We start from the raw sequence: 15800 nt of genomic DNA, 5'->3' as shown, positions 1-15800 counted from the left end.
TCTTTGAGAGGCCAAGAGAGTGGAGACCAACACTGTGGCGGGTAATTGGTTGGACTTTTTTGGCTTAGGTATGGGCCTAGACCTTGGGTAAAGTCAAAGAAGTTGGGTGAATGAGTCCATAGCTATTGACCTCCATGGAAACCCAACGTTGAGGGCATTTCCCACTCTCCTAATAGTGGTGGTGAAGTGGAAGGCATGGAGTTGTTATTTATTGGGTTACATTGAATTTAATTTCACCATTTACAACCGTTTCGGTGGAGTTAACATTTTTCGCTATGAATATTATTATTAAATTTTCACTCCATAACAAATTGAGAGATACATGGTCAAACATGTTAATTGATTTTTTTATGTTTTCGCTGAACATTTACACTTTGATCCGCATGAAATTTCTGAATCCGTCGGTGAACACGAACACGATCAAGGTCTTGGGAATTGGGTTGTACAAGATTACCAAATGTTTGACATTGTCAAGTCTCCCCTCCCCACCTAACTAGATCTAGATTATAGGCTTGGTGCAATATCTACGTATGACAACAAAAATGAATTTGGTTAAAAGCAATTGTTTTCCCATTTTTTTCCTTAATGTGGAAGAAGAATTGTAAGATTATTCAAAACCTATCCAAGAAAGTTGAGCCTACATGACTTTTCAATTCATGTCGTAGGTTGATAAACGCCCACCAAAAAATCATTAGACGTTTAATTTATTCTAGGTTTATTTCAGAGTAATGATTCATTTGTAATGATAAACCATCGGTTTATTTGATATATTTGAATGGTTAAGCGATTTTCTATTCGAATAAATTCTTTTGTAGGAATAATCTTCAAATTTAAGACTAAAAAATTAAACGGTTCCGATTATAAAAAAAGTATTAGAAAGTGGGGGAATGAGCTTATCCGTAAAGAGAAATGCAAGTGTTATTCACCTCGAAATGATTATGAAATATGAAAGGGATGGAACAAGAAGGTTCTAAAGAGGTGGAATGCAAGTTTTTTTTTTTAATTGAGAAGTTCCTCCTATAAGTCCATTAACACATCAATGGTGATTCCTAAGCCCAAACGCCCAAAACCTTAAAATTCCGAAACTCAAAAGCCGAAAAGTAAAAAAAGAGCAACAAGATACAAATGTTAGATAGAGCAATCAACTAGGACAGCGTACCCGCTCCTTTAAATTTGATTCAAATCCCCTCCCCATAAATTATATTAAGTTTATAACAAAATATCATCTTATAAAATAAAATTAAAAGGACCAAAATACTAGTTCAATTTCATTTTTTTTTCTAGAGCTAGTTCAATTTAATTGAAACATCATAATTCAGACCGCGTAATCAAAAGACTAAAAATCCCAAAAGCCCAAAATAACAAAAGCACGTAAGCCTTAAAGCACATTTTCCAAAATAATAATATGATTAACTGATCTCAGAGTCCATAACCAACACTTGAATTTAATGAAACTCAAATACTCGAACTCCAATATTCAGCTGACGCAAATGATCTGATGGTGACAAAAACCTAATAGTTATTCGTAAATGGTAAAATATGTGTATTCTTCTCGTAAAGTGAATGCAAGTATTATGCGTACAAAACAATATTTGAGTGAGTTGTCATTTTCTAATTTAAAGCAAAGTAATAGCATGCTTAACAGGACACTTCCACCAGCAAATCATGGAACACAACCATATATAGTTTGCCATCATATAAAATTAAAACACACACAATAATGATGTTTAGTGTTGGGATAGATTTTGTTGTCGTCTTCTTGAATATTCAGTTGTGTTTTGCCTCATCAGCTGCGAGCGTTTCAACTCCATTCATTTTAGACCCATTATTCACCTTCTTTGCAAAAGATGGCAAACAAAATGCAGCCATGTGCACCTGATCAATTGGAATCGACAGAAATTAAAAGAGAAAAAGAGAGAATCGAGCATTAAATTTATAGCCATGCATAATTAGTTGGGAATTATGTTAGGTACCTCAGTGTTGTAAAATTTCAGGGGCTCTTTTGCAACCCCATAACTATTGTTGGGGTCTATTGGGTTGACAGGATTTCTGAAATCCACCAGTGGCCCCTCCGTGGAGCAAAGCAAGAAACCAATCACCCCACTGAAAATTAATAATCGACTGAGAGTTGTTAGAAAATAGTGTTTGAATTTTTTAATTAGTACTAAGACTAGTAACGAGATACTTAGGAGTCGTTTGAAAACTATTTGTTTTTATTTTTATAAAAACTGAAAACTTGTTCTGATGAAAATATGAAATCAGAAACGAAGAGATGCTTTTGTGAAAGTTTTCAAAATTTGGTTTGTTTTCAACACTGAAAAGATTATCAAACGGATTAAAGAGCTATATGTATATAATATATGCATACCTTGGATATGCGGGAACAATTGTCCATGCATACCGAACAGAGCCTTTGAATATTGGTCGACATTTGACCATGAGTTGCTCAATGTCTAAAGAACGAAACCATATGCTCTCTGCTTGAATACACATGACTCCGCCAGGTCGGAGGGCTTTTGCCACCAACTCAAAGAAGGGAGTCTTGTGAAGCTCATGATCCGGCCCTGCATGCATGCATGCATGCACAGAACGATAAATTACGTCGATCATGTTGTATATGTTAACTTTTTTTTTGCTAGATTTATAGTAATTCACAGATTATTAATATTTGGAAATATTTTAGACGCATCTACGTACTAATAGGATCAAACGCATCCACTATTATCGCATCATATGTTCCTTCTGGGACAGACTTAAGAAATGCAGAACCTGCAAATTTAACATGAATTAAGGACTCACCATCTTTAGAAAAAAGCACATACAAAACATAAATTTATATAGAAACTAGAAAGGACTTAATTACCATCTTTAACGTGAAGGGTCACCCGAGGGTCCTCGTATCCAATAGCAACACTAGGAAAATATTTCTTGTACACCTAAAAATTTATATACAACTTGCTTAGAAAATCATGTAGATATTTTAGTTTGAGAGCTTCTATTTGGATTACTTCCTTTCGTTTTCATATAGAATTTTTTACTCACATCAACCAACATGGTGTCTATTTCACAAATATCAATATGCTGGACAGAAGAGTGTCGAGAAATCTCCCTTAAGATACCGCCATCTCCTCCCCCAATGAGTAAAACCTTAATTTTTGACACATAAGAAAACAAGGATTAAGTAGGTGACAAAAAATGATTGCATTTACTTGATGAGCTTTCTAATTTTCTGCAAACTAGGGATTTATTATTATTAGAGCTGGCAAGATGGATTCGACCCTTTAACATGACCTATTTAGGTCACATAATTTCAATTCACGGGTGAAGACATAATGAGGTGGCAATAATGAGTGAACTCGTTAGCAACCCATTAATCATCCATTAAAGAGTTGGCGTTGACAGCGGCCCACTGCTGCCTTTGATGTTCGATTTCAGCCTTGCAATAGTGACCGCTGACGGGAACCCAGATGTTGACTCGAATGAGGACGCGAAGCCTTTCATAGTGGAGGGTTTGGAGTCGGGCTGGAAAGCGAGAAGTGTTGGCCAGTTGGAGAGGAGGAGCGCGGCGGGGATTGCCATTGGCGTCGTAGACGACAATGGAGACGACGTTGCATCGCCGTCGATTTGGAGGAGGCTAAGAGGGAGAGGAGATTGGAGGTGGTGTAATAGAGCAAGTGGGTAGTGGGTTGTGGCGGGTCTAGGTTGTTGCTGCTTTGATTTGTGGTGGTTCTATTGGTGATGCTATGAAGAGAGATGAGCTTTTGTTAACGGATGAAACAGTTGACCCGTTAACTAAACTGATCATTTCGAGTTTAACTATTTTCACTCATAAGCTTAATAGATAAAGTTTGGGTGATCCAATAAAAATTAGGGCTTGTTTGGTACTACTTTTAAAATGGTCAAATGTTTTTCTGTGAAAATATTTTTGAAACCAATCTTTAATAAAAATGCAAGTGAATTATAAAAAAACACTTGAAATGCTGTCTGCAAGAAGCTCCTAAAAAGAACTTGAAGGGCTGCCTACAAGAACTAGTTAGGTGCTTCTTGTAGGAAGTATTTCAAGTGTTTTTAGAATCCATAAACATTTTATCTACAAGCATTTCGGTCATTTTAAATATACTTCCCAATGAGCCCTTATGTTGTGATGAACCCAAACCAATTACCAACTAAACTAAACCATTTACCAGCTCTAATTATTATTATTAAGTACACTTCAATTATACGTAAGTTAATTTATAGAAAATTTGAGTAGGAATTATGTATGAAACGTGTAAGATTGACACTTGTCTTCTTTCCTTCACATGATATGTTGTGGGGTATTCTCAAATTCTTAATTGACTACCTTGTTTGGGTTCGGAATGGAGCAAAGAGGAAGATGTGTAATCATTTCTTGGTAAGCAAACTCATCCTTCTCAGTGAGTTGGAGTGCTCCATCCAGAATAAAAACCTTGCCATATGCTGATGACTGCAAATTAGAAATTAATCAACCATATATAATTTAGCCAAAGGTTAATTAGTCAACGTACCCTACAATAATTTTCTAATGCAATCACGTCCACACACACATATATGGTAATATTTTGGTAGTGTAATAAGGCGTCCACAACACAAACACCTATCTTGTTATTGTAATAACAATATTGTGATTATATGTTAACTATAACTTTATCATTATTATATAACATTCGATTGTATACTTTAACAATTAATCTAGGCTTAAATGTTAAAATTGTCCTTGTGTTTTAGTCATTGAATCAATTTAGTCCCTCTGTTTTCAATTTGGCCAATTTGGTCCTTGTGTTTTAGTCATTGGGTCAATTTAGTCCCTGTATTTTCAATTTGACCAATTTGATCCTTGTGTTTATCTCTGTTAGCCAATTAAGGACATTTTATCCAATTTTTGAAAATAAAATTTATAAATTATTATAAACTTATTTATAAAATTATTTATTTGATTTAAAATATTTAAAAATGAAATAAAATTAAAAAAAAAAGTCTCCTCCCAACTCTCCGACCTCCTCCCTAACATTAAAATCAATGGGCCTGATTTAATAATTCGGTGCTTATTTAATACAAGGCTTAAATGTCAAAATAGTCTATGTGTTATAGCCATATGGCCAATTTAGTCTCCGTGTTTTTATTTGGCTAATTTAGTCATCGTGTTTGTCTATGTTAGCCAATTAAGGACATTTCATTCAATCTCTTTTAAAAAATTCATAAGAAAAATTATATGAGATATAATTACCTTTTCTCTTTACAGAAAAAATGAAAGTCAATGAAAAATAACACATATAAGAGATAAAACTTCCAATCTGAAAAATGATTAAGGTTGTGACATAGAAAGGGGAAGGGGTAATGTTAGGGAGGACGTCGGAGAGTTGGGAGGAGAATATATATTTTTTAATTTTTAAATATTTTAAATCAAATAAATAATTTTATAAATAAGTTTATAATAATTTATAATTTTTTTTTTCAAAAAATGGATAAAATGTCCTTAATTGGCTAACAGAGATAAACACAAGGACCAAATTGGCCAAATTGAAAACACATGGACTAAATTGACTCAATGACTAAAACACAAGGACCATTTTAACATTTAAGCCATTAATCTAACCTTAGATTCCTTGTAATTTAGACATTAAACATTGACGTCATATTACGTTAAAGTAGCTAAAGAATCCAAAAGTAAATTCATATTGACTAGTATTTTTATTATAACAATGAACTCCAACTCCTTTTTCTAAAGGTTACCACAAACTTTCTCTTAGTCAAAAAGTTTTCTTAATGACATATTTAGTTAAAAGTTGCATTCTGCACAATAAGCAGATTTTATTTAAATTGTATTTTCGAAGTGAAATGTGATATTGTTACATTATTAATATTACCCAGTTCATTTGTTAAATTGTGTGACAAAGACAGTGATTTTCTTTCGCACTATATAACGGGGACTGTTAATTAATTTACCTGAAATACCATCATACTTTGATACTCGGACCTCCCTTGAAATAAGATTTTTTCTACCTTCAAAAAGTGGGCTTGCCCTACAAGATCAAGAAAGTAAATTTATTCACCGATAAGAAAAAATGGACATGGATCCTCTCCGATCCAATTGTCCTAATCTTAGGAATCATTGAATTCGGACCATTAAAATTTGATAAAACGATTAAAGTTATTATAACTTTTAAAGTAGGACTCTGTTTGTAAACGTTGAATCAAATTTCAATGGTTCAGATTCATTGATCCCTAAGATTATGACAACTGGATCCGGAGAGGATCTATGTTCAGAAAAAATAGCAAGCATTTGTTTTTAGACTAAAGTTGTGAAATCTGAAAACTTTTTGTCTGTTTTACATTCAAGAAAACTAGAAAAGCACCACCCAAAAAGAAACCTCTGATTCCTGTACCATCTCCTCCCTATCTCACTGCACAGCTTGGAAGGCTAATCTAATTAACTCCATAAAACATCATTGAACCTACAATGGATTTATGTCTGAACCTCGATTACTTCGACGTCTTAGAAGTAGGGTCAAGTTGTAATTGCTCAAAATTAAGAATTTGAGTTTATTGGATCATGCGAGTTGGTAGAACACGTGTTGAAAATTTAGTAAAGAAACGGAAGGAGACAGCCATTTGGGGACAATACACCCGCGACCCTATTTACCAAGACTATATACACAACTCCCTTGTCTAAAGCAAGAATTACTTGAATTGAAAACAATATTAAGCTATATTTTCATCATGGTAAACAATAATGAAATAAGCGTATTCATACATATCACAACATGCAGAAACGAAATTGTTACTGACTAACTAGAACCCAATCTGAATTCCTTGAAAAAACTAATTAACTCAATGCAAATTTTGGATCAAATTAAACAGTCATACAATGTATTCTAAAATTAAAAAAAAAAAATTAACTTCATGTCAATTGAAACCCACCTGGCCATATCGGACAATACTCAGAAAACCATCCAGGAACCTTTGGATGATCATCAGTAAGATTATCATCTGCAAGTTCTTTAGTATTGTATTCAGTTCCAGCTGAGATTGGTGGAAGGGAGACTTCACTATCGCCATTTCTGACCACCACAACTCCATCTTCTTTTGCCATTTTAACATACAAATTATATTCAGATATGCTGTCTGCTCTATGCAACAAACCCTAAAAATAATTCGTCAACTAATTTTGTCTAATGGATTCTCTGAGTTGTAGTTAATTATTTGTCAAAACTGAGGAGGCTCAGCTTGACAAATAACCAAGCTATATAGTGTTTCTGCGGGGTGGCTAAACCATTTGCTCATTTGTGCGTACTTATAGGTCCTAATGACGGTGAGGAATCTAATAAATTATTTACAAGCAAAACTCTTTTGCAAGGGAAATTATGTTTTATTAGTATAATATTAGTTAGATGAAAGGAAATTTTGTGTATGATAATCACACCACTATGTAGTGTTATTAATTCACAATAGTAAAAATAACGTGATTCATGCCTTACTAATGAAAAATCATGGTAGAACATGGTGGGTGTATATCTTTTCATACTATTATTAAAAAAAATCATATTAGAACATGGTAGAATATGGTGGGTGTTTTTCTATACTCATAGGCAATTATAGTGTGTAAAATGTCACTTATTATACTGTTTTCATCCTTAATAAGTTTGATAATGAACAAAAAGAAAATGAAAGAAAAATTAGTTGAAATGATCAGTTTTTAACATTTGGTTGCAGAAATGAGCAGCTTTTATCATGTCGTTATTATATTATTGTTGTGTGGTTGTTATGTCATTATTGTATGATATATATGAATAATATGTTGTCGTTACTAAAAACTGATCATTTCTGCAACCGAATGTAATTAAAAAATTGATCATTCCAACTAATTGCCCAATAAATAATGTCAATAAAATAATTAGCTATTGTTTTATATATAAAAAAAAAGAATTAGCTATAGTTTTACCCCTTCAGTTTCTCTCTCTCACTTTCTGTTTTCCTCTTATATTTAAATTCCTTCCTATCAGCCACTTAGTATTATGATCTAATGATATTTCCTCTTCATTTGTAAGTGAGAGGTATTAGGTTTGACTATTGTCAAAGACGAATTTGAACCATATTAGTGTTAGCTCATTATGAGGCTTAGCCACTCCTTCATCCCTTTAGTGTTGATAATACCGTTCGTTAAAAAAATTAAAAAATCCCTTATATCAAGACACGCATAGTGGGTGGCCTCTAATCTTAAGTATATAGGGTGAGTACATCGGATCAAAAAGCAATATGAAAATTGGAAAACTACCTTTTTACACTTTGAGAAAGTTGTGTGTTTGTTTCAAAAAAAAAAAAAAAAAAAAAGTTGTGTGTAAACAAAAGTACGTACTAAAAAGAAGTGGGAAAATGTAAATTTTTGGGTCAAAAGGGGAAAAGGAATTATATCGTGTAGTTTCACATGAAAAAAACATGTGTTCTTTTATTTAGCATTCTATAATCACTTCTTCTATTTCATAAATTCAAAAATGATATTTGTCATACGAAAAAAAAAGATATTTGTCACAAAATGTGATTGAAAAAATTTGAGAAATTTTTTTTGTAACTATCATGTTCCCAACTGTTACTAAAGGGAGTTAATACACCATTTTAATTGTAACAACAATAAAAACAATGCCGGAGCAATGACGGAGTTAGGATTTTCAGATAATGGAGTCATTTTGTCGAGCACCAGTGGGCACTGCTGATTCTATTGACATTTTTCGAAAACTTATGCTGAAGTATGTTGACAACTACTATGAACTGTAGAGGCTTGTCAAGGACAACAATTGCAGGAAATTATTGAGTAATGTTGGAAATGGCCAATGTTTGTCAACTGAGGCATTACATCAACACTTAGTGCGCACAATACAGTAGCATACAAGACAAGAGAAAAAGAAGATATGGACGATAGAAGAAAAAGGAGGAAGTTGTACTTTAATTTGTCATAGTTGTTTATAAGGAAAATTAATGAAAATGACTTAAAAATTTTGAGTTTTAACGATAAGGACAAAATAAATGGTAAAGTGAATAATACCAGGATTGACTTTTTAGTGTAAAAATGTAGTTTTTCGTTAAAATGAACAGTACCGAAAACTTTTCATTAAAGTTCCCTTGTTTATATGGGTTAAATACAAATATGCATAAACATTTTGAAGCTGTTAGGATCATGGGCAATCATTAAACCCATGCTGATTGTGCCAGAAAGAGATAATAAAAGTTTTTAAGTCTTCATCTCAAGAATTTTTTTTTTCAGTTTTAATGAAAAAAAATACAAAATGAAAAGTAGAAATAAAAAGTAAAGAACATTTGGCGCGTTTTTCCCGTTCATGCAACGGTCATGAAAACCCGAAACCTCAGCCCTTCCTCTCTTCTTCTTCTTCTTCTTCTTCTGGTTCTTCTTCTTCTTTCTTCCCCCACAAATCTCTCAAACTAATATGTCTCTGTCTCGTGGCTAAATCTTAAAACGCCTAGAGATGATGCACAGCTTCCAGCCGTATGCCGCAGCCTCGGCTCGCTTCCGCAACTTCTCGACCCCATTTTCCCTCAGCAAGAAGATCCCGTGGTGGTACCAGATCCTCGACCCAGGATCCGAACGCGTGACGCAATGGAACCACATCTTCTTTGTCATATGCATCGTCGGCCTCTTCCTCGACCCCCTCTATTTCTTCTTGCCCACCACGGCTAGCGACCAAGTCGCTTGCATGCAGATCGACATGGGCCTTGGCATCTTGGTCACCTTTCTCCGTACGGTTGCCGACTTCTTCTACATTATCAATATCCTAATCAAGTTTCGAATTGCTTATATCGATCCAGGTTCTAGGGTTTTTGGGCGGGGCCAGCTCATTAAGGACCCCAGGGCTATCGCCATCCGCTACCTCAAGGGCGACTTCTCTATCGATCTTGCCGCCTCCCTACCACTCCCACAGGTAGTTACTCAACAATGATTTCTACACACTCTTTTTCTCACGTTTTTTGTAGTTGTTGATTAAATAAATCAAAGGAAAATCAAACGACATAAACAAAAGGTGGAGTGCAAAATAAGAAAACAGGTGTGCGGGAATCATTTCCCCCACAAATTTGGATTACATTTCCTATCTCGATATTTGGATTAATTTTTACTTTTGTGTTTTTAACAAATTTTTTATGCATATGTGTTGAATTATAATTTGCAGGAAGTATCCGAGCAGTGTCCAACGAATACCATCACTTATGGAATATATATAATTTATTTTTGTTTTGTTGTGTTTTTGCAGATTGTGATTTGGTTTGTAATTCCAGCAGTGAAAAACCCAACAGCTGCTCATGCTAATCATACCCTTTCTTTAATTGTGCTCATTCAATATATTCCTCGATTTATTCAACTTTTCCCTCTCAACCGACGAATTACTAAATCGACCGGCGTTGTAGCCAAGACTGCTTGGTCAGGGGCAGCTTACAATCTCGTTCTGTTTTGTCTAATTGCACATGTAAGAACCTAGATGGCTAGTTATATCTATGTGTGTGTTTGTATCCCATTTTGTTTCCGTTCAATTATTACTACGTACTTACAATTTGACAGTGACATCTTACGTTGTTAAGCTGTTGATTTTGATAAGCTCTTCTTCGAATATGTGGTGCCAAATTGGTGTTCTGACAACATAAAATGCGAGATAATAATAATTGATCCAGCGATTTACTATACCGCGCCTTATTTATTTGGTTTGATTGTTAGGATGGTTGTTGTTCTTCAGTGCAGATTGTTGGAGCTTCATGGTATGTGATGTCCATTAGACGGCAGTACGAGTGCTGGACGGGAGAATGTAAAAAGGAGGTGAATAACACACATTCTCCATCCTGTAAAATTTCGTTTCTGGATTGTGGCAGTGCCGATAACCCCGAACGAAAACTTTGGCTGCAAATCACAAAAGTTCAGACTAGTTGTGATGCAGCTGGTAAGGACGAATTTGAGTTTGGAATGTTTGCGGAGGCTTTCACTAATGAGGTTGCTTCTGCATACATCATTGAAAAATATTTCTACTGCCTTTGGTGGGGTATGAGAAATTTATGGTATGCTTTGCTGTTACTAGCTCAAGCCAAAATGCATTTTTCTGCTGTTACATTTGGATCATATAATAATAGTTACTTGTCCGTCAAGGAATGAAAACAGTTAAAAATTAAGCAAGCTATTTGTGCTAATTCATGTCTTTTACTCATTTCGCGATACGCAGTTCATACGGACAAGATATTAAGACAAGCACTTTTATCAGTGAAACCTCATTTTGCATTCTCATTGCCGTTCTTGGTCTAGTTCTCTTCTCACATCTCATGAGCCAGATGCAGGTATAATTTGCTCAAGGCATATCTACTACATACAAGAAAATGTCTTAATTTATTAATCTAGGTCTAATTTTTCCCTCACATGGTTGAATTTTTGATACATTGGTTACTTATTTTTATAAATTTTCGCATTTCTTCAAGACCTATCTGCAATCTGCAACGATTAGACTTGAGGAATGGCGGGTAAAAAGGAGAGACACAGAGGAGTGGATGAGGCACCGTCAGCTCCCTGCGGAGCTGCAAGAGCGTGTTCGTCGGTTTGTTCAATATAAATGGATTGCCACAAGAGGTGTGGATGAGAAAAACATTTTGCAATCCTTGCCTGCAGATCTCCGCCGCCAGATCCAAAGGCATTTATGCCTTGCCCTTGTTCGCCGTGTAAGCATTATGTTTGGGAGACTGTCAATCTAAACCATTGCTCACATGCTGACGCTTGCTGATAAGCGCAATGCAGCTGAGTTTATAAGTTGTTGGCACTGATCGTTTACTGGTGGTATAATTTCTTCAATTCTCAGGTACCCTTTTTCGCACAAATGGACGATCAGCTTCTAGACGCCATATGTGAACGTCTCGAGTCATCCCTGAATACCAGGAACACATACATCATCAGGGAAGGTGATCCTGTGAATGAGATGCTTTTCATCATCAGAGGGCAACTTGAGAGCTCCACAACTGATGGTGGAAGGACAGGGTTCTACAACTCAACTACCCTCAGGGCTGGCGATTTCTGCGGCGAAGAGTTGCTCACATGGGCCTTGATGCCTACATCAAGCCTCAACCTTCCATGCTCGACGCGTACGGTGAGGTCCCTAACCGAAGTTGAGGCATTTGCGCTGAGAGCTGAAGACCTCAAGTTCGTTGCCACTCAATTCAAGCGCCTTCACAGCAAAAGACTGCAGCATGCTTTTCGGTACTATTCACACCAGTGGAGAACTTGGGGGGCTTGTTTTATACAAGTTGCTTGGAGAAGGTTTAGGAAGAGAAAGTTGGCAATGGAGTTGGCAATAGAGGAGGAGTACTATTACGCACATGTTTTGGAGCAAGAAGAGCTTGGCAATGGCAATGAATCTAGAGTAGGAACTAGTAGAGATTATGATGGTATAGGAGGTGCTGAGAGGTCATCGTCCGAGGCGAATAGGCAGCAGAATATTCCGCTTGGGCCGGCGATATTGGCTTCCAAATTTGCTGCAACCACCAGAAGAGGGATTCAGAAGGTGGCATCGGTTATTCAACATGATGAAACCAGCTCTAGTATGCCCAAAAAATTGTTCAAGCCAATTGAACCTGATTTTTCAGCAGATTAGTTGAGTATATAATAATCAGAATCCTTTGCGTGACCAGTTACAGATATATATATATATATATATATATATATATATATATATATACAGTTTGTATTACTATATATTTTCATCATTTACCCGTTTCTAAAATGTAAGGAAATATGCAATGGATTAAACAAGATAGATAGATGAGTAGTGATTGACCAGTGAGTCAGTCCACTACAACCAGAGTTTGATGGTGTTCTTCAGCGAAGGCAGCCATCCTCGGGGGTAAAAAAACAATTAAGCACAGAAAACAAAATATATAAAAATAGAACAGTGATTTCTCAAAAGGAGAGTTGCATTAAGATTGCTCCAAAGAGATGGACCGCCAAATTAACTCAAACGTGGTTCCAAATCCAAAGAGATGGACCGCCAAAAGTAAAGATTTTTCAGTGTCACATAAATACGAGGTGGTACACTACGTGTTATTATATAAATAGTAATACATATACAACAACAACAAAGCCTTTTCCCACTAAGTGGGGTCGGCTATATGAATCCTAGAACGCCATTGCGCTCGGTTTTGTGTCATGCCCTCCGTTAGATCCAAGTACTCTAAGTCTTTTCTTAGAGTCTCTTCCAAAGTTTTCCTAGGTCTTCCTCTACCCCTTCGGCCCTGAACCTCTGTCCCGTAGTCACATCTTCGAACCGGAGCGTCAGTCGGCCTTCTTTGCACATGTCCAAATCACCAGAGCCGATTTTCTCTCATCTTTCCTACAATTTCGGCTACTCCTACTTTACCTCGGATATCCTCATTCCCAATCTTATCCTTTCTCGTGTGCCCACACATCCCACGAAGCATCCTCATCTCCGCTACACCCATTTTGTGTACGTGTTGATGCTTCACCACCCAACATTCTCTGCCATACAACATCGCTGGCCTTATTGCCGTCCTATAAAATTTTTCCTTGAGCTTCAGTGGCCTACGACGGTCACACAACACGCCGGATGCACTCTTTCCATCCAGCTCGTATTCTATGGTTGAGATCTCCATCTAATTCTCCGTTTTCTTGCAAGATAGATCCTAGGTAACGAAAACGGTCGCTTTTTGTGATCTTCGCTAGATTGCTCCGGTCATTAGTGTGGATAAGTATATAAATGGATAGAGATAGGAAAGCAAACACAAGATGTACGTGGTTCACCCAGATTGGCTACGTCCACGGAATAGAAGAGTTCTCATTAATTGTGAAGGGTTTACACAAGTACATAGGTTCAAGCTCTCCTTTAGTGAGTACGAGTGAATGATTTAGTACAAATGACATTAGGAAATATTGTGGGAGAATGATCTCGTAATCACGAAACTTCTAAGTATCGGAGTGTGGTGTCGTCTTGACTTGCCTTATCTGTCTCATAGGTAGATGTGGCATCTTCTCTGGAAGTACTCTTCTTCCATCCAGGGGTGGTATCTTTAACTGGTGGAGATGCACAAGGTAATGTATCAATTTCACTTGAAGCTTACTTGTAGTTTCAGGCTTGGTCAAGCGCGATACAAACCATGTAGTAGGAGTCCCCCAAGTCGCCGAGCTAGGGGGTCTGCTGAAAGAGGTGACAGACAAGGTAAGCAATCAGAGCTCCGACTGATTGTTCACCTTCTCCCCATCTTGCAGCAGCATGAAGGATAAAGAGAAGAAAAATGAGAAGAGATGATATGAGATACTTTTGCTTTTGAAGAAGTAACTTTCCACAGGCTTATTCTTGAACTGAGCTGGAGGGTTTTCTGGTTTCCTCCAGAGTATAAGGCCGACTGAAGAATTTGAGGGTCAAAACAAGTCCATCAAATCTAGAGTACGTTCCACCCTGCTGATATGGGATACTTTTGCTTTTGACAGAGTAATGGATGTATCGGCACGTGTGCTGTTACGCTTGTCTCCACATGCTTCCTTGTATCCTTCGCACTTGCCCTATCTGTTCCTCAAGCAGATGCGGAATCTTCCCTGGAAACATAAGATGATGAAGATGAGTACTCGAGAGCAATGCCAGGTAAGTAATCAGGTAAGGGGTTCCAGGCAGTCAGTTCCTGGCTGGAAGCTTGATTCCAAGTGCTGACATATTGCTCTCTTTCTCCTTGTCTTGCAGGTAAAAACAAGGCCAAAAGAAAAAACAGGGAAAAAGCATGATATGGGATACTCTTGCTTTTAACCCTGATGATATGAGATATTCTTGCTCTAGTATAGCTTGTTTGCAGAGGTATTATCGGGGGGAAAGAAAGCTGAATATTTCGAAAGGCTTTGTTGGGAGTGCCCTCTCAGATATGATGAAGGGTTGAGCATTTTTGCAGGTCTGCCTGTCCGTTGGGATGGAGGTCGACATATATAGGAGTCTCCCTAACAACAAGTAGTAATGCTATTCCTTTACCCTGCTTGGTCATAGCACGGTAGTGGGAGCTGCCAGTTTCACATGTTTTAACTCTGTCAGAGCACTTTGAAAAAGTGGTCTGTGGTATCTGGCTCTCGAGATTCGGAGAACGATGCCTCTTCGATTTTTGAGAAAGCAATCATGCTGGGGGTCTGACTCTCGAGATTCGGAGAGCAGTGTCTCTTCGATTTTTGAGGAAGTAATCATGTTGGGAGTCTGGCTCTCGAGATTCGGAAGGCGGTGCCTCTTCGATTTTGGAGCAAGCAATCTTGTTGGGAGTGTTGTCTCGAATGTGAGTAAAGGTTGGACATGTTTGCTAGTCTACCTTGCCACGAAGCACAAAGGTTGACACACAGGGACTTTCCAATTATCCAGCAATGGTACTGTTCCTTTACCCTCTCTTCGATTTTGAGAAAGTAGTCATGTTGGGAGTCTGGCTCTCGAGATTCGGAGGACGGTGCCTCTTCGATTTTGGAGCAAGCAATCTTGTTGGGACTGTTTTCTCGAATGTGAGTAAAGGTTGGGCATGTTTGCTAGTCTACCTTGCCACGAAGCACAGAGGTTGACACACAGGGACTTTCCAATTATCCAGCAGTGGTACTGTTCCTTTACCCTTGTGGGTAATAATATGGTAGCTAGACCTTCAAAATTTATGTGTCTAAACTTTGTTAGTGCTGTTTCTTTGCTATTCTTTTACCTTTCTTGGTCAGAGCGATGTAGTGGGAGCTGCAAGCTTCACGTGCTCAACTTTGGCAGAGAACTTTGGCAAAGTGATCTGTG

At 37.0% G+C, this 15800-nt stretch overlaps 2 protein-coding genes across 5 annotated transcripts; one reads left to right on the top strand and one right to left on the bottom strand.

Annotated features, from left to right (window-relative positions):
- Positions 1-1597: 1597 nt before the first annotated feature.
- On the bottom strand, positions 1598-7269 carry LOC126600779 (spermidine synthase 1-like). Of its 3 annotated transcripts, XM_050267425.1 has the most exons (9): positions 6940-7269; positions 5965-6041; positions 4343-4465; positions 3043-3147; positions 2864-2936; positions 2698-2769; positions 2369-2564; positions 1974-2103; positions 1598-1875 (listed from the first exon to the last, which is right to left on the bottom strand). In XM_050267425.1, exons 1-9 carry the CDS (start codon positions 7109-7111, stop codon positions 1768-1770), a joined length of 1056 nt encoding a protein of 351 aa, XP_050123382.1. In that variant the 5' UTR covers positions 7112-7269; the 3' UTR covers positions 1598-1767. The 3 variants fall into 3 exon arrangements, with proteins under 3 accessions (XP_050123382.1, XP_050123383.1, XP_050123384.1); XM_050267426.1 differs by lacking the exon at positions 3043-3147; XM_050267427.1 differs by lacking the exon at positions 5965-6041 and having other exon boundaries at positions 6940-6999.
- Positions 7270-9341: 2072 nt separating this feature from the next.
- LOC126600778 (probable cyclic nucleotide-gated ion channel 16) lies at positions 9342-12895 on the top strand. Of its 2 annotated transcripts, none has more exons than XM_050267423.1 (6): positions 9342-9950; positions 10278-10490; positions 10736-11070; positions 11232-11343; positions 11482-11718; positions 11856-12895. In XM_050267423.1, exons 1-6 carry the CDS (start codon positions 9498-9500, stop codon positions 12642-12644), a joined length of 2139 nt encoding a protein of 712 aa, XP_050123380.1. In that variant the 5' UTR covers positions 9342-9497; the 3' UTR covers positions 12645-12895. The 2 variants fall into 2 exon arrangements, with proteins under 2 accessions (XP_050123380.1, XP_050123381.1); XM_050267424.1 differs by having other exon boundaries at positions 9343-9950; positions 10760-11070; positions 11856-12894.
- The last annotated feature ends 2905 nt before the right edge of the window (positions 12896-15800 follow it).

This window comes from Malus sylvestris, chromosome 14, assembly GCF_916048215.2.
Source record: "Malus sylvestris chromosome 14, drMalSylv7.2, whole genome shotgun sequence".
Classification (NCBI taxonomy): Eukaryota; Viridiplantae; Streptophyta; class Magnoliopsida; order Rosales; family Rosaceae; genus Malus; species Malus sylvestris.
The sequence above is the reverse complement of the archived record's forward strand: the minus strand, read 5'-3'. Positions and strand labels throughout refer to the sequence as shown.

Coding starts and splice junctions, on each gene's coding strand:
- LOC126600779 (XM_050267425.1), bottom strand. CDS start 7,111: ATGGCAAAAGAAGATGGAGTTGTGGTGGTCAGAAATGGCGATAGTGAA. Junction 4,466..5,964: donor AAAGTATGATGGTATTTCAG/GTAAATTAATTA, acceptor TCTAATTTGCAG/TCATCAGCATATGGCAAGGT. Junction 2,104..2,368: donor ATTGTTCCCGCATATCCAAG/GTATGCATATAT, acceptor ATTAATTTTCAG/TGGGGTGATTGGTTTCTTGC.
- LOC126600778 (XM_050267423.1), top strand. CDS start 9,498: ATGATGCACAGCTTCCAGCCGTATGCCGCAGCCTCGGCTCGCTTCCGC. Junction 10,491..10,735: donor TGTTTTGTCTAATTGCACAT/GTAAGAACCTAG, acceptor TTTGATTGTTAG/GATGGTTGTTGTTCTTCAGT. Junction 11,719..11,855: donor GCCTTGCCCTTGTTCGCCGT/GTAAGCATTATG, acceptor TTCAATTCTCAG/GTACCCTTTTTCGCACAAAT.